Source organism: Grampus griseus, assembly GCF_964374135.1.
Source record: "Grampus griseus genome assembly, chromosome: 9".
Taxonomy (NCBI): domain Eukaryota; kingdom Metazoa; phylum Chordata; class Mammalia; order Artiodactyla; family Delphinidae; genus Grampus; species Grampus griseus.
In genome coordinates, this window is record NC_139003.1 from 59,081,013 (window position 1) to 59,108,301 (window position 27,289).

The 27,289-nt window shown below is 40.4% G+C and overlaps 1 protein-coding gene across 1 annotated transcript in view; it reads right to left on the minus strand.

The window, feature by feature from the left end:
• SLC25A13 (solute carrier family 25 member 13) overlaps positions 1-27,289 on the minus strand; it is a gene marked incomplete at its 5' end in the record, with an annotated part of 203,471 nt that overhangs the window by 79,386 nt on the left and 96,796 nt on the right. The window contains 1 exon segment of the mRNA XM_082662488.1: positions 11,304-11,443. Within this exon segment, the coding sequence (XP_082518614.1) occupies positions 11,304-11,443 (140 nt within the window).

Below are 27,289 nucleotides of genomic sequence, written 5' to 3' on the forward strand. Positions count from 1 at the left end.
TTATTTCATTTTATACAAGGGGTTGTGGAAGCAATCTGTTATAATGACAAATCTGAAGTTTGGGACAGGAATGGGCAGAGTTCAAGTATCAGTCATGGCGCTCCTAGCTGGGAGGGCTTAGGGAAGTGTGTTTATATCTCAGAGCCTCAGCAACACCTGACTGCACCGAGTGGTAAAAACTAGACGTCACGTGCGACCGGCACTTAATAAAAAGTAGCTTTGATTTTGGTCAAGGTGAATGGTTTAAAAACCTCTAAAGTCAGTTCCAATATAAGTTCTTGGAGTCTTTAAAAAAATCACCTAGTAGGTAAGGAACAGTTCTGCTAAGTCATTCTGAACCAACAACAGGAACAGAGACGAAGACCAGTTAGAGTGGAGGATAACAGTAACAGCTGAGTGCCTGAACACTTCTACAGGCCAGGGGCTCTGCCGCGAACTTCAAAGACAGGACTTCATTCAAGCCTCACAACAATCCTGTGAAGTGATAACACCTTCATCTCCCAGAGGCACCCGAAGCTTAGGGAGGTTAAGTAACTAGTCCAACGTGACACAGCTAGCAGGTGGGAGAGGCTGAGATCTCTACCAAAGTATTGTCGGATTCCAACCACTAACGTATGCTGCCATGGGTAAAACCATAAGCAAGGGGATCATAAGTGATCTGGACAGATAACTGGAAAAGAGATTTTAAGAAAAGTTTGGGTGGTGATTTATATATAAAAATGGAACAAGAGTTTCTTAAAGAATTCTCACCTTGGATGATGGGAGAGATAGGAGAATCTGCCACAAAAGAAAATACTTAAGGGGAAAGAGATGAGGTAGTTGACCACGGGGAGAAACTTGGAGTGAGATAAGCTTTGCCTCCAGCTACAAACAAAAGAAAGCCAGAGGTACAGGTCGAAATGTAAATCTGAGAAATGCAGACAACAGGATTTTAGGGGGAAAAAAAAACCCCAAAGGCTAACATTTACTGTTGTTAAGCACAGGCTATGCTCCAGGGACAGCTGCATTTTCCTGCTTCATCTTTCAATAACCTTATAAGGTGGGATTACCCACCACCTCCATTTTGTAGATGGAAAAATTAGGTAAAGAGCAGCTGAGGGTCGAATGACGCTAAGGATGAAACTGGATATGCAGCCGGGCGGTCTGGCTCCAGAGCCATACCCTTATCCTACGTGGACTGCCCGTTCCTTTTAGGGGAAGGCCTACCAAAAACCAAAAGGAAAAAAAAAAAAAAAGTTGCAAAAATGGATGAGATCATCCTACAACGCATAGGAAGAGCAGGCAGATGACAAAAATGGAAGCAATACCTAAATGAGTACAGACAATAAAATCGATGGCCTGAGACCCTGTGGAAAACCCAGAGAGCTGGAATGAAGGCACGGCTCTCCCAAGAGAGCTCTTATCAGTAACAGGCCACAGGGCGCTTCCTAAACGCTGTTGATGGAGCCAGGAAGGACTGTAAAGAGAAAGGGCTCTCCTTCACCTAAGGCCAGGAGGTCACAAAGCAAGGAGCTGGACGGCCACCTCTAAGGCTCCAACACGTGAAAGGAGGCCCAGTTTCTCTTTACATTTGCCAGTGAGCTGTTTTCTGTTCCCTCTATTCCGGTACGTGATGATTAATGGACTAGGCTTCTACTGTAGCAGTTTCCAACTACTTTAACACACCCATTCAGAATGCTGCAGGAGGGGGAAAAAAAAAAAATCAAACTCTTCAGAGTTGCTAGCTGTACAGAAATACACATATATAGGGGTTACACCACTTTTGGTTTAACATTCATGCTTCTAAGAGTTCCAGGCCTGTCATTTCCTTAATAATCTCCAATTTTCAAGTGGGTATATTCTGAATGCAAAAATTCTCTCCACCTTTATTCAGACGCGCAAGTTCGTGCTTCAGCCTGAAAACAATTTATCAGGAACCAAAAAAAAAAAAAAAAAAGACCAACAGACCCTCAAAACAAGCAGCAGATCCAGATGATTTATATTAGACTTATATTATAAAGCCAAGAACACCAAAAAACACCCCTGACTACTTTGCATTTTTGTGTTTTGTAGAGTTTTGAAATTAAAAAATATATATCTAAAACTTTAATCACGGGTTATCAACAAAGATATAATTCAAAAGAATTCCTTTTTAGGGGTGGTGGTAGAAGAATTCTGGGGAAAATGCAGGTAATTATTTATGAAAATGAGGAATAAAAATGTATAAAGAAGGTTTGCTTATAAAATATGGTATTATATTTGGCCCTATTTCAAATAAATTCTATATTACATCAAGTATCAGAACCTCTACCATTTAATATATAAGTATCATTTTCATAATCCTATGCTAATTTAGAGGAAAAAATTCTAGTTAAAATAAAGATCCACATATTTTTAAACTGAGTGAAAAATGGAACTTGGCAATGCAATAGGTAGAGAGATAAGTAGTTCCCATTCTCAACATTTTTCTGTGCTCCCCACATTCAGCCTATGCAGTCAGACTTCCAGAGTTCAGCGTGAAATTTCATCTCCAATTCACTGGGTGGGGTCTCTAATTAAAAGGGTCTTTAGTAGCAGTGCCGCATGTGACACTGCACACACAGCAACACCTTGACAACAACCAGTACAGAGCTTTTCCATCTCAATTTCCTTGCTCTTCTGATTCAACGTTAAACTTCACAGTGGGTAACAGCTATATGGTGTGTTCATTTTCACCAGGATGTTACTGTAAAAGCCTGCACAACAGGCTACTCAACAAAACAGCTAGCTGATGAACACCACGGACACAAAAGCACAATGAATTCTGATTTCCTTTGCCCAGAGAGCAGAAAGTGCAGTGCGAATGAAATGAATCCTGTGTCTAATTCTCCAAGTGACCAGGCTATTCCCCCATCTCTGGTCACTCGGCGCCAAACTAGCAGTGGTTTCCATTTGGACACAAAACACAATCTCATCTCTTGGAGAAGCTGAGGGCAAAACAACATTAGCTGCCTTTACTTGTTATTTCACTTTGGAACATCAAGTGGTACTGTATTTATGAAGCAGTACCAAAGCTGTATCACAGACCCCATCTGGTCCAACTTAAAATCAACATAAAAATCACACCCACGTTAAGAATGCAAATATAATCATGGTCTCTGGCTACTAAAGATCCAGGGTCTAGATATTTTAACTAATACAGATGGCAAGTTGGGGTACCCGGGGTGGGGGGGTGCACAAATGGCTTGGGTTACTCAATCCTAAGTAAGGACTTTGTTAGTGGTCCACTGACCTGTTTAAACAATTGTGGCTTCAGTAAGTTCTACCACAAAGGATTGTTTTTTGTTAACACCTGAAATGCTCTTTCAATTCCAAAGCTTGAGAATTTGATGTTGCCATGGATGAAGGTTATGTTTTCTTTTGTTTGGTGGTGATGTTGGGCTGGCAGGGGGAACAATTCCTTTTTTAACAACACAGCCTTTTGTGCTGAAAGTTTTGCCTTAAACCAGGATACCCTGACATACATAGTCGCAACCCTGTGACTCAGAACAGCTCACTACTAGGAGCAGCAAATCTCTGGCCTTCAGAGGGACACGCTGGTGGTGGGACACCACCAGCACCTGGGGCTGCTGACTTACAGAACTCTGCTCTCTAGGGCGCAGAACCTGAAAACCAAAATGTCCATTTCACACAGAAGACTTGGGTTGGTCTGTATGCCATTGTTGACCCATAAGCCAAAATACTGGTTGGTTTGATTTAACGAAAAGAACCAAAACTGTTCAGTTGCCTTATTTGCATGCATATGCTTTGGCATCCAACAGGGCTAGCTTGGGGCTCACGTGATCTGATGACAAGGGTCCTAACAAACATGAATGGCTGGTCGGGACACCAGACACAGCTCTGAGTCCCAGGTTCTACTCCTAGCTCTACCAACTACGATTCACCTCTCTGGGTCTCATCATCCATCTCCTGACAAAAGGAGGACCTGAATAAAGTTATGGTAAAACACTCACACCCTTGTGATGAGGACTTTCTGTTGGATCAGACAACTTCATTCTTAAACTCTGTTTTTTTTTTTTTTTTTGCTTTACGTGGGCCTCTCACTGTTGTGGCCTGTCCCGTTGCGGAGCACAGGCTCCGGACGCACAGGCTCAGCGGCCATGGCTCACGGGCCCAGCCGCTCCGCGGCACGTGGGATCTTCCCGGACCGGGGCACGAACCCATGTCCCCTGCATCGGCAGGTGGACTCTCAACCACTGCGCCACCAGGGAAGCCCCTTAAACTCTATTTGATGAGAAGATATTAGAGAGGATTTTTAGCCCCACTCCCTCCCAAGCCAGCTATCTCATTTCTTGGCTAACTAATGGAATCCCGCCTTCAAAATCTGGCCTTGTCACCAATTTAGAGCGTGGCTGATTTGTGCGTGACTCTTCTTCCTACAGTAAGAGGAGGAAGGGCTCTGAAAACAGAAGAAACTTCCTGGCTCCATGAAATGATCAGTGGTGATTACATGCAAAGCACTCCTCACAGGCCTTCACCAACATGTCCTCCATCCCATCCCCCTGTGCTCCCAGTCTTGGTAAATCACCACCATCCTCCCACTTGCCCAAGCCTAAAATCCAGGAGTGAACCATGAGTTCTGCATATCCTTTACTGTCCCCATCCTAACAGACCACCAAGCCTGGTCAGGCCCATGTCTTGAACTTTTCTTGAACCCATTTTCTTTAGCTCATCACCATCACCATCCAACCCAAGCCATAGTTATTCTCTCTTGGATTGGAGAATGGCCAGATGGTCTCCCTCTCCCAGTCAGATCCCTCTCCATTTGACTGTCCACACAACAGCCAGAGCAGTCCTTCTGAAACATCAATCTCATCATGTTTGCCTCTCCTAGCTCCCCATCAGCCTTAGGATGAGACCTGAACACCAGATTCTGTGCTTTTAAACAGTCAGGGTTTTGTCATCTAGACCAATGTTTCTCAACATGTGGCCCTCGGACCATTTGGAACATCACAGTTCAGGACGCCTGTTTGAAAGGCTATTTCTTAGGCCCTATCCAGACCTACTGAATCAGACCCTTGGTGGGGACAGAGGCCCAGGGCACCGCCTTTTAAAATCACTTCAGAAACATTTTACACAAAATTTGAAAACACTGCTACAGATTTAGGAAAATTAAAACCAACTTCTATTCCACCTGTCTCATCTCGAACAAAAAACTCCTCCAAGCTTCTACATGCTCATCTTTCATACAGAAACAATAGCAACTGCTTAACACCTAAGGCAATTGTAAAGACCAACACAAGCCAAAGCACTCTCTAAGGCTGGAAAATGCTACAGAAGAGGTAGTTAACAGCAACAGTTTTCTGGTTAACAAGCATATCGCATTGGGAAGTAATCTGAGACTTTTCTATCCTGAGACCAGAGCCGTTAGAAACTCCTATGTGTAGATGATTTTTAAACTGTAATAATTATATGTGAAATATATACCCATGATTATAAATCATTATCAAGAAGTAACTGGAGGGGAATTCCCTGGCGGTCCAGTGGCTAGGACTCCACGCTTGGATCCCCGGTTGGGGAACTAAGATCCTGCAAGCCGTGCGGTGTGGCCAAAAAAATAGTAATAATAAAATAAAACTGGAAACAACCGTAACACGTACCCCTACTATGGCTTTTTTTTTTCTTTTTTTTTTCTTTTTTTTTGCGGTACGCGGGCCTCTCACTGTTGTGGCCTCTCCCATTGCGGAGCACAGGCTCCGGACGCGCAGGCTCAGCGGCCATGGCTCATGGGCCCAGCCGCTCCGCGGCATGTGGGATCTTCCCGGACCGGGGTACGAACCCGTGTCCCCTGCATCGGCAGGCGGACTCTCAACCACTGCGCCACCAGGGAAGCCCCCTACTATGGCTTTTTTATAATCATTATCTGGCAATTAATGGCCGGGATCAGGTATGCTAAATGTCCAGCAATGCATGACTGTACATCCCCATTCAGAAACATGGCCCTTTCCAGGAAGAGAAACTAACTTCATAGCCATGGCCCTGGAGACAACATAGTGGAGTACAGTGGTAATGGCATCATATTTTTTAATCCCTCACATGTCTGTGATCTTATGGAAGAAGTTAAGCTCTAGAACAGCGGGTCTGTACTCTTTTGGGGTACTCCTTTGGGACCCCATTGAAAACCATGAGCATTTCCCCGTAAAATTACCTGTAAATGCAAAATTTTACCCTAGAGTCTGTTTATTCTTTTGTATATAACAGAACTAACTATAATTACCTCTCAGGGTATTGGGGGATGCTAGCATCAGAAACAGGATATTTAAAACCACTTTGTAAATTATAAAGGTTGTTGCTATTATGACTTCTTTTTTTGAGAGTGACTCTCAGTACTGCTCTACAGAATAATTTGGCATAAAAACTTAAGAGGCTTTTCTTTCACTCTGTGCTCACAACTGCCTATGACTCCCATCCAATAAGAAAAAGGTAATGGATTTGAACAGACACATCTCCAGAGAAAACGTACAAGTGGCAACAAGCACATGAAAAGATGCTCAACATCATCAGTCATTAGGGAAATGCAAATCGAAATCACAGATGAGATACTGCTAAGAGACTCTAAAGTAAAAGGCCTCAGACTCTTCATCCGTAAAACGGGTCTGTTAAATAGACCTTATAGTAGTATCTGGCCCTTTAATTTTGTACTTTGGACGGCTGCTCTAACCACACTTTGAATGTTGGTTTTGGGTTTACACCTGCCATAAGGGTTTATGCTACAAACCCTTAAGGATTTTTGTTATAGAAGAGCATCGTCATAGGGTATACATTTTATATCTGTTTGTAGTTGTGCTTTTTGAGCTGTCAGGCGAATAAACATAGGAACACGCGCCCAGACTTGTACATTATAAGTATTTCAAAAGTTGTTACCTCTGCACCTCTGAGCCTTTTGCACAAGGCCTCTTGACAAATCCTATATCCTCAGCAAACATTAGATGAATTGGGTGGCTTGCCTCATGCGAGTAACAATCACAAAAACACTTCAAAACAGGGTAGAGAGTTCTATGTTATTAATATCATTTATGAACAGGAGTTCCAGCAGGTATAGAATAGGAAAATTTCTCAGAACTGTTTTCTAAATATACTGTTTTCAGTATATTAAAATCCATTTTTCAACTAGTAACCATAAAATTAGAGCTTTGCCCTAAGAGCTGAGAGTACAGATATGTTGGAAAGGCTTATAGACTATTTTAATATACACACACATACACTGCAACGTATAAAACTATATTCACATTCACACGTACACACCATCACTCATGCAGTTAAGTGGAGATGATAGAACCCGGCACAAAAAAGATAGCAGCAGTGGATGCAACAGTATTAAGGATGGGGTAACAGGACTGTGGCTCCACTCCCTTCTGAAATCCTTCCCTACCAAGACTCTAGAAGGGAGGCTTTGCATCCCTGCTACTTGCTTCAACAATATCATTTAGATACAAACAAGACAAATTTAGCTCCAAGTATATCAAACTGATTCACCACTTTATGAATTTTATAACCAAAGCACAGAAAACAACATTCCAGCTCAGCATCCAATAGATGCCCATGACCGGCACCACACCTCAGACAGTACCCAGACGAACATGTGAAGCCCTCACAGCCACGTGGTGGCTTATAACAAACTCACACCAGCTTCCGTATAGTAAAATGTTTTTTAGGACTTCCATGGTGGCGCAGTAGTTAAGAATCCACCTGCCAATGCAGGGGACACGGGTTCAATCCCTGGTCCGGGAAGATCCCACATGCCGCAGAGCAACTAAGCCCGTGCGCCACAACTGTTGAAGCCTGCGCTCTAGAGCCCACAAGTCACAACTACTGAGCCCGCATGCTGCAACTACTGAAGCCTGCGTGCCTAGAGCCCGTGCTCCGCAGCAAGAGAAGCCACCGCAATGAGGAGCCCACGCGCTGCGACGAAAAGTAGCCCCCCCTCACTGCAACTAGACAAAATCCTGTGCGCAGCCACAAAGACCCAACACAGCCAAATAAATAATTAATTTAAAATAAAATAAAATATTTTTTAAATGAAAGGGAAAAAAACTGACCTTGCAGAGAACTGCACTGCTCACCAGGCACAAACACGTGCACATACTTAAGCACAGGTTGACACACAAGAGTGTGAGGCTGATACCTTCTAGGCCCTTCAGTGGGATTGACCGGTGTTTTCAACAACAGGCTCCTTGAGGTCACAAGCACTGTGAAGTTGACCCTACGGCTGGCTGCTCCTCTTCCTCCTCAGGCGACAGGCAAGTGGCATGCATGGTGGCAGTTCTTTCACGACCTTGGCGCCAGCCAGGGAGCTGGTGCCTGTGTTTCTGAGCCCTGCTCCACAGCAGAAAGGCGAGCACATGCTTGATAAAGCAAGAGCCCCAAACATAGGAGATTACGTTTACTTACATTCTTAAGAAGGTCCCTGCATCCAGAAAAGAGCCCCAAAGAACAAAGTATTTGAAGTTGAGGTCTGAGGCTCTACCTTCATTCAGAAAAGACTTCAAAGAAAGCAAAGGAAGCATTTGAATGGGGGCAGTGGGACAGTGACCCAATGGTAGACACAAAACTGGCATTTCATCGGCATTCATAGCAAGTCTATCATGATACATCCATTAATTCCTTTAACTCTGGGCCTGGAGTGGGACACAAAAGCAAAGCCCTAATTACCTACCAAGACCGTTTTAATCTAGTAAAAGTTTAGCACTTGCGTTCTGGCTACAAAGTCAAAATTGTCCCATGCCGGACACTGAGGGATGAGCGTATTCACCAGTACAGAACGGAGTCCAATACAAGTGAATGCCCCACAAGCTGCAGCTGGGAACCTAATCAGTAATCCCTGAGTCATCTCATCTTTGCCTCTGGCTTGTCCATATCTTGAGGAAGGCCTAGAAGTAGCTGAGTGGATTACAGCTGACTCAATTCGGCATAATTGATATTTGCTTAAAGGGAAACCTGATCATCCTTACCACTGCTAACATCCCATTAAGACTAAAAGTTAATTAGGCTGTGTTCCATAAAGTCAATTGGAGGCATCTGTCTCAATAGCATTATTGTAATTATTCCTCATCAAAATGAATACCACCTCCTACTGCAGCGCGATGTCTTGTATAAACAAGAGCACAAACCTAACAACTCACATTCCATTCTCCACCTGAGTTATTTAATCAGGTTTATGTTTATATAGAACTGCAAATGGGAATCCATAGACATGAACACATTTTAAAATAAATACAAAGGCATGTTTAAGACATCTTGTTTTTTAAGTTTTCAAAGACTGGGAAAATAAAAGCAAACTACAAAGCGTGACAAATTTTAGATATCATAACGATACCAGTGAAAGTCAAAAAGAGAAGCACCTAGTAAAGTCAACCTATTACATACACTGTGCCTAAGAATGGAGACCACAAAATGCTGAGTGAACGAGCACTGGGCACGGTGCACGTGTGTCCCTGTACCCCCCACCTCCGCCCCACAGCTGTGCTTCCAACCACTCCTCAGAAGACTCTGGCAAGGTCACAGGCGCAGGAAGGATGCAGGGCCACCAAGATATCCACTGCTGATGTTACTAATAACAAAGAAGAGGAGGTGTTTAGGGTAGGCAGATGGGGAGGGCGGGGCCAAAATAGGCAAAGGAGATGAAGAGCTATAAACCTACAGTAATAAAATAAAGAAGCCACGAGGATGTCATACACAACATTAGGAATATGGTCAATATTGTAATAACTCTGTATGGGGAAAGATGGTTACCAGACTTATCATGGTGAACATGTCAGAATGTATGCAAAATTTGAAGGAAGATGCCTTGCAGAGTGAGTCGGGTGGCAACTGTCAGATTGTGGGAATTTCTTTTCCTATGCGGTACGTGATTTTGTCAAAAGTAAGTATTTCTCCCAAAATTGGGAGCAGGCAAACTACTAATCAGTTTAGCTTTGTGTTGTATGCTAGTTAAAAGAAGAAAATATGTAATATAATGTAAAAAAAAAAAAAGCTTTTATGATGGATTTTTGTAAATAGATTTGTTACAGGGTAACCTGTTCTCTAGCTGTGATCTTACCACTTCAAATGGGTGTAATTTGAATAAATTTTGTATGGTAAAGGATCAATAAAATGATTTTTTTTAAAGAGGAAAAAAAAAAGAATGTATGCAAATGTCAAACCACTACATAGTACACCTAAAACTAACATAATATTGTATATCAACTACATTTCAATTTTTAAAAAAAAGAAGAAAAAGATGGTTTCCTTGGCAAATTTTTCCTCAAGACCCATGACTTAAACACAGCAAACTAATTCCCTTAAACAGGCCTTTTAAATATTATATTTAATAAAATAAAATTGTTAGAGAAGCAAAACAAATGCATAAAAATCTGAAAGAAAGAGTGGTTTATCACATAGACCTATACAATATCTAGATATTGATCTCTAGTGACTAAACAATATCCGAATCAACAGTCTTAAAATTATGCTTCAGGAGGAAAACTAAACTGTGATCATATTTTGTTACTAGCCTTCTGTTAGTATCATCAGTGGCCTAGTGAAATTATCACGAAGCAGGGAGGGAAAAGAGAGAGTCAGGAGGGACTGGGCCAGGGGCGTCCCAGAGACGTAGGTAACTCCCACAGAGCTGAACCCCGGATACGGACAGCTAGTGCTCTGAACAGTGATTCTCTAACTTGGCAACACAATAGAAGTGCCTGAAAAGCTTTAAATACCCCAAGGCCCAAGCAGTCCCTCCCTGCCCTCCATCTCTCTCTCTCTCTCTCTCTCTCTCTCTCACACTCACACACACACACACACACACACACACACACACACACACACACAAAATCTAATCTCTAGAGATGGGGGACCCAAACAACAAGTTTTTAAAGCTCCCCAGGTGATTCCAATATGCAGTCAAGGTCTAGATCCAGTGTCTTGTCTATAAAAAGGCCTCAGGTGAAATGATGCTATGGTTAGATGCTGATGATGACACCTGTCCATTTCCCAAAGGAAAACAAAATATTGGTAAGTAGTGGCGGAACCAGTCATAAGCCGAGAGTTCAGGTTCTGATTGTGTCCCTCCTGATTTATGTGACCTTTCAGCACATCACTTGACTTCCTGGGTCCTCAATGTGTATTCCATTTAAGCAGGAAGGGGTTCTGCAGAGTCTGTAAGAGTCTATCTAATCCTATAGTTTCTACATACTAATAAAGAAATACTTCCAAATAGGATGGTTTGGCCAGGGCTAGCAAATGTGCATCACGATCCTAGTTCTACCTATTCACTCTTTTAAGCTTTTTATAAGGGCTAGACCCACCAGTAAAAACTGAGTGAATTCCGCATATGTCAGGTGTCTTTTTCTTTCTTTTCCAAAGTGTAGTTGCACAAATTCTGAATCCCAGTTAAATGGAATACGTTGATGAATTGTGGTCTGTCCAAAAACTTGCTTAACGTCCTCTGAAAAGAGAAAGGAAAGGTTGATTAAAACAAAGCAAATCGGGTTCTTCCTTATAAAACCTGTTATTAAATGGATATTGCTACTTTTCTTTGTATAAAAAGTAACTCAACTTTAAAAACACAGATTATAAAATCATGGCAGAAATAGAACTGGGAGTCTCATGAAGTCAAAGTTAATAATGCCATCCAATAAAAGGAAAAAATCAAGAAGTTACACACACACACACACACAAAAAGCCCTAAAAGGCAGTCGCAAACCAAAGTAATAAGCTAAATCTCATATCATCATCTGTTTTGTTTCAACAAATATTATTTTCGAGGCACAGGGGATATAATTCAATCTTTAGTGGCAGGAAACACACATATACATACAGACACACATAGAACACTACACAAGTCTTAAATATAGTCCTCCTCAACAAGCTGTTAAAATGTTTTTGAGGATTTAGAAATCAGTTAGATATAAATCTTGAAGCATATATTCAACAGCACTAAGACTCTATTTAAGCTGTAAAAAGTTCCACTGCTCATCAGGCCACACTTAAAGGTAACAGGAAGAACAGCCAACAGCCCCATCCTTTAACTTTATCCTGTACACTCTGGCTTGACAGACGTTCTCAAATGGTCCAAATAATCCCCTTTTAAGATGGGCTACCAAATGTACTATAGTATCGATTCTTCCCCTCTTTTTAGCCTCTACCACAAAACTGTAAGAGGACTGACAGAGAACAGAAAACAACAATATGAAAAACCTTACTTTTCTAAAGCTTCACGTTCTTATTTACTAGTCTCTCCGCCTCCCAACATGAGTGTATGCTTGGAGGGTAAAGGGACACAAATTATATTAATGAATTTGTCCTGGCCTTCACATCTTTAAATATATCTACCAACCCTGCTCGCTTTTATGAGCAAACTGTGCCTGCTACCTTGTTTTTTTCCCTTTGCAACTATTTAAAAAAAGAGGTAAATTCTTTAATTCTCTAAAGGGTGCCAAAAACCTTGGCACGTGTTTCCACTGTTTCCCCCCAATTTCCTACTTCCATCCACCCTTACACTCACAAGTTTTTATTCCATGCTTTTAAAGTTTCCAGAAATTTTAAAAGTCTTGCCATGAAGAAACAGTAGTGCTGCCATCAGTATAAGATTGGGTGTGTATCTGCACGAAGAACGCAGTAAAAAATCAGCATTATGCCAGGCATAAATTTTATAAAAGATGGTAGAAAACCTCAGGCTGGCCCTGATAAGGATAATAAAATAAGAAGTTTTTAAGCATAATCCTCAATTTCTTTGAATTTATTCTGTCTTCTCCACTTTTAGGAAAAAAGAGAAAAAAAAGAGAGAAAGGACATAAGAAAAATGAAGTGAATCAAGAATTGAGGATCTGAGTGGGGAGTGATGAATGAAATGAACTAAGTAGGAGGAGACTCTGCAAGTTTCTTTTTGGCTCTAAAACCTCTGAGAAGGAATTACCGAACTGAAAGTCAAATTACTTGGGTTTAAATTCTACTACTAATAGTAGCTAAAATTTCTTAGGCACTTACCATGTGCTAGGTATTATTCTAGTGGCTATATGTGATAGAATAGATATTAACCTAGATAATCTGTAGCTCCTTTCCCATTCTAAATTTCTATGCCTCTGTATGAAGCAGGCCCAGGATAGATTCAAGGAAGGCCCACAATCTTCTAATCAAGACCAATAAATGATCTAATAAGAAACGATGTTCAAATGACAAAGATGTGACCAAAAGAAAAAAAAAACACAATTTTTTACTCTATAAAAAATGTTTCTATACTATAATAAAATTTTAGAGAAATATACAAACAAAAATGACTTGGTGGCCATTTTTCTGCCAAGCTGGTGAAATAAAGATTCCTCTCTGGGCTTCCCTGGTGGCGCAGTGGTTGAGAGTCCGCCTGCCAATGCAGGGTACACGGGTTCGTACCCCGGTCTGGGAAGATCCCACATGCTGCGGAGCGGCTAGGCCCGTGAGCCATGGCCGCTGAGCCTGCGCGTCCAGAGCCTGTGCTCCGCAACGGGAGAGGTCACAACAGTGAGAGGCCCGCGTACAGCAAAAAAAAAAAAAAAAAAGAAAAAAAAAAAAAGATTCCTCTCTGCCCAGCATTCTGGTAAAATAACCTTTCAATGCAATAATCATGGGATAGCTGTCAAAAACGAGGTCCTTCCTTTTCTTGACCTCTCCTTCAACATCCTATAGAAAGTAACAGAAGGTGTTAACCCAATATTGGAGACATGGGTGGATGGAAGGTTAAGTAAAAGTCATAAAGAAATGATGACTCTGGAGAACAAAAAGTCCAACACTGGAAATCTTGATGAAGTTAGTGATAGAGCTGGAAAGACAGAAGTTCATGATGAAGGTTTGGTATGTTGTAATAGAAGACTTCAGAGGTGATAGGACATGAGATCTACGTGCTGTGTTGCGTTTGTATGTTGAAGCCATGGCCCCCAGGACTTTAAATATGACTATATTTTGGAGACAAGTTCTTCAAAGAGATAAGTTAAAATGAGGTCGTTGCGGGGGGGGGGATGGCCTAATGTCATATGACTGCCATGCTTGTAAGAAAAGTAGATTAGGATACGGACAGGCACAGAGGAAGACCATGTGAAGACACAAGGAGAAGACTGTCATTTACAAGCCAAGGAGAGAGGCCTCAAAAGACACCAATCCTGCCAACACCTTGATCTTGGACTTCTCGCTTCCAGAACTGTAAGAAAATTCATTTCTGTCGTTTAAGCCACCCACTCTGTGGCACTTTGTTATGGCAACCCCAGCAAACTATTACAATGAGCAACAGGAACTCCCACAGCAGTGACGAGGAAGTTACCCAAAAAGACCTCCGTATCTCCTGCTACCACCGTAAGCAAGATGAGAGACATTTACAAAAGCAGGCATGTTATAAAAAGGGTGTGTCAGCTGGATATTTAAATCAATTAAATGTAGTAAAAATGTGTTTTAGGCTAAATATATGCAAATTACATGTATTAATACAAAGAAAAGTAACAGAAGGTATTAACCCAATATTGGCATATAAAGCTAAGGCATTTATTATCCATTTTAATATTTATATGGTATAAAACTATAAATATATATAATAAATTTAGGTTACTCAAAACTTAGTAAATGAATTTAAAATGTGACTGACTCTAACCAACAATCTTATTTTTCCTATAATTAACTATCATTCACTGCTTACCAGAGCTCTGACTTTAATTCAAAACTGTGAACTTTGAACCTTAAGTCTAGAGCTTTCTCCACTATTCCATTAGAGCTTGTCTCTCTTATGCAAATGCCTGCCTGAAGTATTGAAATTTAGTCCCCCTGAAGTATAGAGCTATATGTGATCTCTAAAACACGTTTCAACTCTACAAACTGTCAATCCTACAGACCTGAACTACTGATGTGTTTTTAAAAAGATATCTCTATATAGTATTGTATAGGTATGCAGATAGGTCTGCGTGAGTATACACATTAATTATACATCTTTTCTTTCTACATAGATTATTAGCACCTTCAGAACAAAGGCCATGTTTTTCACAGCTGCTTCTCCCCTTGTGCCTGCACAATGGTGGGCATAGAGCAACTATTCACTAAGTTGTGGCTGAACTTAAATGAGGAAGAAAAGGTTTACAATAGTGCAACTGGTTAAGGACAGTGGTATTAACCCTTTGAGGCACTACAGTTTCCACCCTACTGAAAAGCCATTTCAACAATCATTTCCTAAGATTTTAGTGAAGTGCAAAGAATTGTCAGTCTTCCTTATTAATGTCTCCAGCCCCAGGCCTAGGCTGATTCAAGTGAACTAAAGAACCTGCATTTTAATTAGCCTCTTGGGTTTTTCTAATTCAAGGGTCCAGAACCTCATTTTGAAAAACGTTGTTCTAAAGATTTATAGAAGGGTTTTTAAACTCCCCACTGAAACGGACAAAAAAATATGAAAGGAAGGAGGTAGGAAAGATTCTCCAGAAGACCTAATGTCATGCAGTAAGTGTACACACAGGCCACTTGTAGACCCAAGGGGACATGCAAGTTGTACAATCCAGTGACTGACATTCACTTCATGGCCTATGTGACCAGTGCTCCCTGGAGTTGGACAGTTTACAAACTACACAACCCTGAGAATGAGGTCCATTTTCAGTTCTCAGCCGTTCTAACACACTGGCCACTGTACGAATGTCAGCCCTTAGTTAGCCAGCACAGCTGGGAGCACTGTATTAGGTCCTGCGGGAAGTAGGAGGGCAGGAGAAGACACGGTGCTGAATCCAAGTCTAATCCACAAGAACTAACTAAACAACACATCCAAACAGTATACTGGATTAAGTGCTAAACAGCAACAGTTCCTCTTGGCAAGAAAACACAAGTTTAAGGAAGGATGCATTTACAACAGTGGGAGAAAAAAAAGCTTTCTGGAGAAGGTAAAACTTGATCTGGGTCCTAAAGGCTGTGGAGGATTTATTCAGATGAACCTGTGAGGGAGTTTTTCAGTAAAGAGCAACAGCATGAAGAAGGGTTCATTTCTTTTGAAGTGAATTAAGGGTCCAATCAGAACATATTGGACCAAAGCCACTGAGACAGGACAGATCCTGGTCTAGGCACTTACAGATGCTGGCATCACCTGCCAGCAGCAAATATTATTTTCAAACCCTAAGGACTTGATGCTACATTTGTGGTGAAGAAAAGGTTGCTATGGGAAGAACAGTTGGTCATGGAATTCTGCAGAAAAATAAGACCTGGAGTTTTTTACCACTTGATACAATCTCTACAAAATTTATTTTTCACTCTCCTAACTTACCTAACAGAGGCTTGAATACTCAAATATCATAAGATTACCAAGTCATTCTAACTGGACAAACCAAATGATATGAGCATTATTATTATTGATAAAGAGGAAAACTACCAATACTTCTATAGTCATTTTCAAGGCTAATCAACTCTTTTAAGAAATTAAAATATTAAATTTTGTCACTCTGGAAATCTCACATTTTTTCTCTGAAAATATTTTATAGATTCTTAAGTCTGAATACTTCATCCCGCTACAAGAAGTCATTCGGGGGCACTGATTTTCCGAAATGCTTGGCCTCAACATTTTCCTGTACATTCATGAAAACAAACATCTCTAAGCCCAACAGTCACAATGGGTTCTGGAACTTCCCCCCTCACTTTGGAAGACACTGTAATATCATCTCAGGTTAATAGTCTCTTCTCCTTTTAGGAGGTTCAAATAGCTTTCTCACTTAACATTTGATTGTTGTAAGATTTCTCCATGCCTTGGTGAGACAATGAGAGGTAAGAGTACTCCTTCCATCATATAGTTGGAAAATCAGAAACTAAAAACCAAAGTGATTTTCAAAACTGCTCTGTACTCTCACTTTCATGGAAAATTCCATGAGCTTTACCATAAAAGACTCTAGGAGTCCATCTTAGGGTCATCCTATCACTAAATCTTTACCATTCCCTGAGCTTTTCAAACCTAACTTCCTAACTTGCAGTCCTGGAGAGGAAAGAGAAAAATGTTTTATGCTTTTTGGTCCCTTGGTTCTGTGAAACAAACAAATTAATAAACAAATAAATACGACTATAATTCATAACGCACCTGCTGATGGCTTTCAAATAAGCATCACTTGGCAGATTACTAACTTAAAAAAATTAGAAGGTCTCTCCTAGTCTAAAGCACAAGGTCTTAAAATCTTACCCCCAGGTTGAGGTCATGTAGGCAAAGAAGCAAAACTGAATTAGCAATGAAATATAAATGAAGCACTAGATATATATTTTGGATATTTAAAATCATAGTTTTCTTAGCTCAGCCACTCCTCTTGAAAGTAAAAACAAATTAGAGTGCTTATCTCGAAGTATAATCATTGTTATTTCAATATGTGCCAAACAAACTATGTTTGGAAGGTCTATAGTTCCCATAATATCACCAAATAATGGTGATAGTATTTAAAGCAAGACTTCACCAAATAAGCTCAAAGAGCCTTTGGGTTTATTTTTGGGGACTTTGCTTTCTCCACAAATGTTTCTAGCCTGAAAGTCTGCTGCACTTTTTTTTTAAGATTATAAAAAGATAATTACGAAGTGGTAATCGTTTCTTACCTAAATATAACCTCAAAAAGTCAACTGATTTCCCCCAATAAGTTTCCCAGGCTACACAGTATGGTTGCAGTGGAAACAGTTGTGATTTTTAAAAGCTGGGTCATAGATGACATGATCTTGCGTATTCAAGGTCCTAAGGAATCCACGTAAAAACCATTAGAACTACTAAGTCCAGCACTGTTGAAGGATACAAGATCAATATACAAAAATCAACTGTATCTCTACACACTGGAAGTAAGCAACCCAAAAATGAAATTAAGAAAGCAATTCAAGTTACAATAGCCTCAAAAAGAATAAAATACTTAGGAAAAAATTTAACAAAAGACATGCAAAACGTGTACTCTAAAAACTACAAAACACTGTTGAAAGAAATTAAAGAAGATCTAAATAAATGCAAAGACACTCCATGTTCATAGATGGTAGGTCTTAATACTGTTAAGATGGTAATACTCCCCAAAGTGATACACAGATTCAGTGTAATCCCTATCAAAATTCCAGCTGGTGTCTGCAGAAATTGACAAGCAGACGTTAAAATTCATATGGAAATTCTAGAGACCCAGAATAACCAAACCAATCTTGAGAAAGAAGAAAAAAGTTGTATTTCAAATTTACCTCAAAGCTACAGTAATCAAGACTGTGTGGTACTGGCATAAAGATAGACATATAAGACAAATAGAATAGAACTGAGAGTCAAGAAATAAACCCTTATATTTATGGTCAGTTAATTTTCAACAAGGGTGACAATTCAATAGGGAAAGATTAGTCTTTTCAACAAATGGTGCTGGGACAACCATGCAAAAGAAGTAAGGTGGGACCCAACCTCACACCATATACAAAAACTAACTTAAAAATGGAGCAAAGACCTAAATATAAGAGCTAAAACCGTGACGCTTTTAAAGGAAAACGTAGGCATAAATCTTTACGGCTCTGGATTGGAAAATAGTTTCTTAGATATAGTATCAAAAACACAAGCAGGGGCTTCCCTGGTGGCGCAGTGGTTGAGAGTCCGCCTGTCGATGCAGGGCACACGGGTTCGTGCCCCGGTCCGGGAAGATTCCACGTGCCGCGGAGCGGCTGGGCCCGTGAGCCATGTCCGCTGAGCCTGCGCGTCAGGAGCCTGTGCTCCACAACAGGAGAGGCCACAACAGTGAGAGGCCCGCATACTGCAAAAACAAAAAAAAACAAAAACAAAAAAACACAAGCAACCAAGGACAATAATATATAAATTGGACATCTTCAAAATTGAAAACTTTTGTACTCCAAAGGATACCATCGACAAAGTTAAAAGACAGACTACAGAATGGGAGAAAAGTTTTGCGAATCACATATCTGATAAAGAACTCTAGAATATATAAAGAACTCTTGCAACTCAAAAAGACAATTCATCTAATTTTTAAAATGGGCAAAGGATTTGAACAGACATTTTTCCAAAGACAAAATGGCCAATAAGCACATGACAAGATGCTCCAATCATTAGCCTTTAAGGAAATGCAAATCAAACAAGATATCACAATGAGATACCACTTTACCCCCACAAGTAGCAAGTGTTGGTGAGGATGTGAAGAAATCTGAAACCCTCATACACTGCTTGTGGGAATGTAAAAATGAGGCAGTCACTTTGGAAGAGTTTGGCAGTTCTTCAAAAAGTTAAACATAGTTACCATGTGACCCAGCAATTCCACTCCTAGGTATATATCCAAGAGAAATGAAGACATATGTTCACATAAAAACTTGTACACAAATGTTCATAGCAGCATTATTCACAATAGCCAAAAAGTGGAAACAACCGGAATATCCATTAACTGAAGGATGGATAAACAATAAGTGGTATACCTATAACAATGTGACATCCTGAATAAAAGGAATACAGTACTATTACATGCTACAACATGGATGAGCCTTGAAAACATTATACTAAGAAGCTAGTCATGAAAGACCACATGTTGTATGATTCCATGTATATGAAAGGCAAATCCAGAGAGACAGAAAGTAGATTAGTGGTTGCTTAGGACTGGAGGGGCTAGGGGAAAATGGGATTGGGGAGTGAGGATTGCTAAGGTACGGGGTTTCTTGCTGGGGTGATGAAAATATTCTAAAACTGATGATGGTTACACAAATATGTGAACAGACGAAAAAACATTGCATCATACACTTTAAATGGGTGCATTATATCTAAATAAAGCTGTGTTTTTAAAAATAAGCTGGAACCCTCAAATCTGCTTCCTACTAATGAGTGATATTAGGCAAATTACTTACCCTGACTCCATTCTCTCAATGTGTAAAACGGGAGTAAAATAACTCGAGGTTTTGTAGCCAAGTGTGCCCAGTACATTGTTCTAAACATAGCAGGTGACCATTAAAATGGTAAAATTCCAAAATCTAAAGTCTTAATTATAATGAAGATTGTTATCTGGGCACCAAATATTTACAAAAGATACAAAAAAAAAAAAGAATCAGGCACAGTGTGATTGGAAATATCACAGTTTACACATATCTCAAAAAGCAATAATTTTCCTCAAATACTTAAAATCATCCTCTTTTAGCTCATATATTAAAATTCTGAATGAAAAGTGATTAAAAAAACTAAGTAATTTTCCATTATGTTTCTGAAAGTATGAAATTAAGAAAGATTAAGAACCACCACTCTTTACTTTGAAGATCTTTCAGATACTAGAAATATTTAATTGGCAAATTACTTGCACATGCCATTAAGTGGTTAGACTGAATTTGTTTTTACAAATTCTATGGCCTCTTATTCCTTAACCTCTACCACACTATAATCTGAAATCATCGAGGTCTTCACTTATGCAAATTTTTACTTTCTATGTTTTTGTTTCCATACAGAATAACTAAGTTAATGCACTTTAATTTCCAAAAGATTCACTCTTTGAAGCTGCAAATCAAGGAAAACAAGTTTCCCATTAAAATAAAAAAGGTTCATCAAGCTACATTATTTCAAACACTGAACCACAATCTCTCTCTCATGGATCCTAAAAATTTCATTAATACAATAAACACAAAAAGGATGTTTCAGTTAAACCCAAAAGTAATCCATCCCTCTCAGAGGCAAAGGGAGAGTTGCTGAACAGTGCCCTTTATTCCTCAGCAGCTTCACTGGGGTGCTTTTTCTAATGTGTGCTAAATCCTCAAAGAAAGTTGTGGTTTCGTTCGAAGGGAAATAATATTTCACCCTGCTGATATGGTTAACAACAGCTTATACGGCCATCGTCTTTTAAGCAGGGAGCACAAGACAAATTGTTGAATGCGGAAGTTAAATAGCATAATGGAGTAAGTGGATACAGACCTATCTCTACTGCCACATGGGCCAGTATCAAGGTTTGCCATTTCAAACCCTTTTGACAAGTGCCTTTTTCTATTAATCACAGTTAAGGGTCTGAAGAGGAAAGAAGTATTCTGGCTACAATTCAGACTTGCTCAAGGAAGTTCTAGGGGGAAAATGGGTGCCATTAAACCAGAGTAAGTACAGAATAAGTACTTCACACACTCAGCTCTTCTCATTAAATTGAGATCTCTATAAGCCCCTGTAAACTTTGTATTATTATTACTATCATTCTGAACATGCGGGTACAGTGGTGATAAGTATCTTTCAAAAAAATGAGCACACAGGCAGACACAGCGCTTGCGTACACACACACAGTCGAGCTGAGCTGAATATTATTTCCAAGTCATATATGGTGTTGGTACATGTAGAAATTAGGGCTAACTTAAACCTCTTCCAGTTCTGTACGTAGAGAGGGATGGGACTACCCTGATATGAGGTCACGTGGCATTCTAGAACAGAATATCACCCATCTAGTAGTGCTAGAAGACAAAGTTGTGGTTCCTACGATACCAGTCACCGTCCCCTCTCTGTGCCTCTTTCCACATCCATGAAATAAAGGCATAAATGACACCAGCCGTTGTTCAGCTGCAGTGTGAAACGCGTTTCCTTGGAGAGCTTGTTCAAAACACATTCCCAAGCCCCACGCCCAAATACTCTGATTCAGCAGATTTGTGATGGAGCCAGGGAGCCTGCAGTTGTCATGAACACCCCCCCCCCACGTTATTACAACGAGAACTCGTGCTCTGCCTTATTGATAAGAATCCTTCCTATTCTAAAGCCTAATGGATCTATAAATCCTCAAGATTAATTCACTATGTAAGTTATCATAGTGAATGCTGGTTAACAATGAAAAATGTTACAGGCTGGCAGCTACTTAGCGTTCGATATTAATCTTCTATCACATGCACTATCTAAATCAAACAGCAAGAGAGGCCAACTGAGATGTTTTCAATCTATCTGCCAGAAAAAAGTTATTTTCAATTGGACAGAATTAATCATTAGCAGTCTTTCATAAAATCAAAAGTAGGTCAGGGCTTCCCTGGTGGCGCAGTGGTTGAGAGTCCGCCTGCCAATGCAGGGGACGTGGGTTCGTGCCCCGGTCCGGGAAGATGCCACATGCCGCGGAGCGGCTGGGCCCGTGAGCCATGGCCGCTGAGCCTGTGCGTCCGGAGCCTGTGCTCCGCAACGGGAGAGGCCACAGCAGTGAGAGGCCCGCGTACCGCAAAAAACCAAACCAAAACAAACAAACAAAAAAAGTAGGTCAGTTAAAATGGTGTTTGGAGGTATACAGCAGACTGCGGTCACTGTGCAGACGTGTAAGCTTGCTTTAATCGTCTGTTGTGTTAATTATTGTTAACTTTCCTTACCACTAGAGACGAACACACCAAAAGACTCCAACTCTTTGAAAATTTTAAAGCACTACAAAGAATCCTAATTCATTCCCTAAATGCAAGTATAATATCTCTATTGTTTAAAACACCAATTTCCTAAGCTAGTTTCCTTAGACGGATGTTATCAAAAATAATTTTCTTGCAAAAGCATTAACATACATTTAACCCTACTTAAATGCTCAAGAGCAAATGTACTACAAATGTACACCCACAGTGATCCCTTATTAGTATAAAACTGTTTTATTTCAATTAAAATGTCTAACTATCCACCCCCAACATATACCTAAACTGTAATTTTCTCTGAGAACTTCCAATACATTCTTGATTTTGTTTCCTTTATCAACCTATCAGAGCAAAAACAGCCTTGCAACTGTTGGAAGAAATCAGTCATTAGCAGCAAGATTACAGCAAATTTTCCAATTTAGAAAAACTATATTTTTATCTCCTCTTATACTGAAAGAATAATGGTATAATTTTACTATTTTTAAGTGAGCAGTACTGTTTAAAATAGTCAAATTTTCCCAGTGCTCCAAGTTTTAGGATTTACCGTTAGCTTTCTGTTCTCCACACCTTCTTTCCTATTCACAAGTTCTCTTCTCCCTTCATCTTACACACACACACACACACACACACACACACACACACACACACACACACACACACACACACACACACACACACACACACACACACACACACACACACACACACACACACACCAGGGGCAGACGTCCCCTGATTCGACCTCTCCATACCAACAGTCTTCTAAAGAACGTTTAACCTTCAGGCGGTTATTCACTAAGGAGTGGCTTCACATGGTTATTGTGATTTTCTCTCCAATTGACATTCCTCCACCTTCTCAACAGGCCTTTTTCCCCCCCGCTCCCTATTTTTAAAATGGGGTGATGAAGTAGCAAAAAGTACAATATTTTAGCCATTTGAGCATAGATGATTCTCAAATTATCCCACCAACTGGAAGTGCTCTCTGATACCACTATCTTTCAAAATTGAAGCCATTATGGTCAATCGTGCAAATCCGTATTTAGCTTTTCGTAAGTAGTAGATTTTTGACCCAATGAACTGGAACAGCTTCTGCACAGTCTCTAGGATCTCATACAAGACACTCGGTCCCTGGGCACACCGCAGTCCTCATCAATGCTGAGGTTATTTCCTCTCAAAACTCACACTGCTCTTACTCAATATTCTCATTCTCTATTGGAATGTGTCTTAAGAAAATATACGTGGGTCCCCCCAAAATATGAAATAAAATCTACTATCGGGCAATAACGTCCTCTCACCAAAATAACCTGTTGTTTTTGTGAAACATCAAAATCAGAATGAATATTAACGAAGAACTTTGCTCAAATAGTTGGTCCTTCTGACTCTCAGAACCATTTTCCCCTCAGTTATCGTTTTGAATATTTCATTTTCCAAGTGTCTTTACAAAGGTATTAATAAATGACCTTCTTCATAGTGAGCTTTCAAAAATTATGGCTAAAGTTTTGTCCTCTTCTACTCCAATACCTGCATTCCTCTAGTTTTTTACATTTATTATTAAATTTGAGTGTCTACCTTCAAAACTTATCTGCATACTTTTAGTTCTCATCATCTTCTGCAACTTGAATCAGAATGACTGAAGCGGGTTGTTTCCACATAGTTCCTTGTGTCATCTAGCCTGTCCGTTTTCCCAGAGCATTCCAATTCACTTTCATCACAGCAGGTGTTCCTGCACAAAATCCAACTGTGAACCCAGGAAGGGCCCCTCCAAACACCAACATACACGTCAAAGAATTAACTAGAGAAGGACATTAGAAATCGCTTCATTAGTTCTGTGGATTCTGTTTACGTCTCACATACAAAAGAAAGGTAGGTTCTGTTCAAATAGTTTGTCAAAGTTAATTTACATTTTCTGCAGGACTTCTCAGAGCCTTCGTAGACTAAAACTTTGGGGCCTTATGACTGTCTAACAGGAGAATCCTCTCTCACACAACGTTAACAGGAGACACCACTTTAAAGCACCCAAACTCACAATATCACTCAATAGTTAAGATTAAAGGACAAGAGGCCACAGCAGCTTATAATACAAAATCAATACTGTGCTCATTTCTTTTGGATTCCAGGCCAACTGACAGAGCTGAAGGAGCAAGGCAGCCAACTCTCCCAGTGTAGCTCAGGGCAAAGACTATTTTACAATTGAAGTTTTTAAACAGCAATGCTAGAAAAGTATTAAATAAGATATATGTCTACTCATTCAGCTGTCCCTCTTCAAAAAGCAGTTCCTACCCTTTGGCAGGACTCCTTTCAGACTTGCTAAAGGCAAATGCTCATTTAGACAAAACACAACTAACAACTGTGGCCATTCATGGACTTCCTAACACTTATCTAGAACCAGAGAGTTGAGAATCCCTGTCGCTAAAGGTCAATGAAAAATTGCAGGCGGACACACACACACACCCCCCACCACCACCACAATAATGACACTGGGGGCTTATGTTCACATACTAAGAATGGAAGCTTTACAACTGCATATAAAACATTTCATGAAATTTTGTTCAAGAGTAATGAAAAAGATAAGTCAAAGGAAAAGAAAAACATGTGACGGCATTAAGCAAATAAAAATTTTATATTTCAACTTGAGGAAGTATTCTGGTATATAACATACTCTGAATTTTCAGAAGGTCAATTGTGACTTACACTAGACAAAGGTAAGATTCAGGTCCTCCACTACTATTGAGTTAGGCTATTACTGGCACCTACTGCAGACACAAGTACTGAAGAAATATTCATAAATAGGAATAGTTAATGTTAAATTAGCATCATGAAAAAAACAATCACTGGTGGGTGCACTAAATATATCAGATTAACAGTTTCACTAAATACACACACACACACACACACTTTCTTAAAATTCCTAACAATAATGCTTTGCTTTCCCAGCATCAACAAATAAGAAACTTGGGAAAATGGAAGTGTTGGAAAACCACCCTGTACCAACTTGCTCAGAGGGCAGGTAAGTCCTTTCAAACCCTGACTTTCAGTTCTTCCACTCACAAAATGGGAGTGATCACCCATTTGCCTGTTTCACAGCGGTATGGGAAGCTTACACAAGGATCACAGACACGTCTGCCTCTGGCTTTGCCCCACTCCAACCAATGCAACAAAACCCACCTTTTCCAAGCATCATTCGGATCCCGTCCCTGTCCTCTCAACAACCCTGCAGGACTCCCAATTGCCTCTCCTATCAAATTAAAACTCCTGCTTAGAGGGCTGTGGTGGGTGCACCGTCACATGGGGCCCTGGCTCCCAGCACCCACATTTCAATCAAGGGTCTCCTCTACTATCCTCAATCTGCACAAAGGCCAACTCTCCTTCCCCTCCCACCACTCTGTAATTCCCCCTCCACTCAAAATTCTGCTCACATCAAAAGATAAAGCCTCCTGGGTAAAGCTCACAACAAGTGCATTTCAACAAATTCCTTGGACGTCTCTGTAACCAAGGCAAATTTCTACATGTACCGAGAACTCTAATCCAGGTACATTCTTCCTTATAATTACTTTCCAGTACGGTCATATAAACAAAATCTTAATTCATTCGTGTATTGTTCTTTACTTCTTCATGAAAAATTATTAAATCCCTCTAATGTCTGATAAAAAGACTGAAACCACAAAGGATGAATCAGCACCTATCTAGATTACAAAGGCAGGCCGTCCTCACAGAGCACAGCCATCACCAGAGGGAGGCAGTGTGGAACAGTGAGTAACGCTTGGCCGTCCTCTGGCTGCTACCTCGGCTCCACCACAGGCAACTCCAGGACCACAGACAAGTTACTTAACCTCCCCAAGGCCATTTCCTCATAAGAAAAATGAGAATTATAATAGTATAGACCTCCTAGGTTCTGAGGGTTAAATAATCAATTACATATAAAGCACTTAGCTCAGGGTGAGTTCAGTAGTAAGTGATCAATAAACTTCAAGATTAAAATGACAGCTATATCCCTTCTCTCAAGAGATCATGTAAAACCACATGTCACTGGAACAGAACAAACTCAGTAGCTACTACTAGGTCCCTCTTCTTTCCTTTGATCTCCTTTTTACTACAGTCCGTCAGGAGCCAAGTCATATAGGATTCACCCTCTGGAATGGCCCTGGTGGGGTCCAGGCCAGGCCTGCATTACCCCTGCCTAGACTGTTGAAGCACCTCTCAAGTGACCATCACCTCCAGACCCTCTAGCTCCATCTCCTCCTGCAATACACAGCCTGTATCACATCACCTTGGTGCACAGACTCTTCCAGGTCTGCTTGGATAGCTTCTCTCCCTCCTCTCTACCTAGCCTGTTTTACCTTGTAGATAGAGAATATACAGTATGATGTCATGTTCTACTTGTTTACTGTCTCTCTCCCTAAAACATCTGATCAGGACTTTTTAGTCTTGCCACTGCTGTATCTCCAGTCCTACAACATAGTAAGCATTCAATAGACACCCCTATCTTTCCTTATTCTTCTAATTCACTCATCCAGTTAAATGGCTTCAAACACTATCTATTTTCTGATAACTACCAAATTTCTATCTCCCAAATTCCACACTCAGATATCTAAGTGCCTATTTGACATCTTCACTTAAATATCTAAAGGCGTCAAACTAACACATTCAAAAGTGAGCTCCTCTTCTTTCCCCCACCATCCCCAAGCCTTCAGTCCTCCAAGTTATCAGTTGATAACTCCACCCTTCCAGTTGATCTGGCCAAAGAGTTTAGAATCTTTCTTGCCTCTTCTCTCTTTCACAGGCCACGTCCAACCTATCAGAGAACCCTACTGATTCTCTCTTCAATATATCCCTAACCTCACTCCCACCCAAGCCACCATGATGCCTCATTTGAATTATTGCAATAGCTTCCTAACTGTTCTCTCTCTTCCTGCTCTTGCCCTTCTATAGTTTATTCTCAACCAACAGCCAGAATGATGCTGTTAAAATATAAACCAGATCATGACAATCTCCTGCTAAA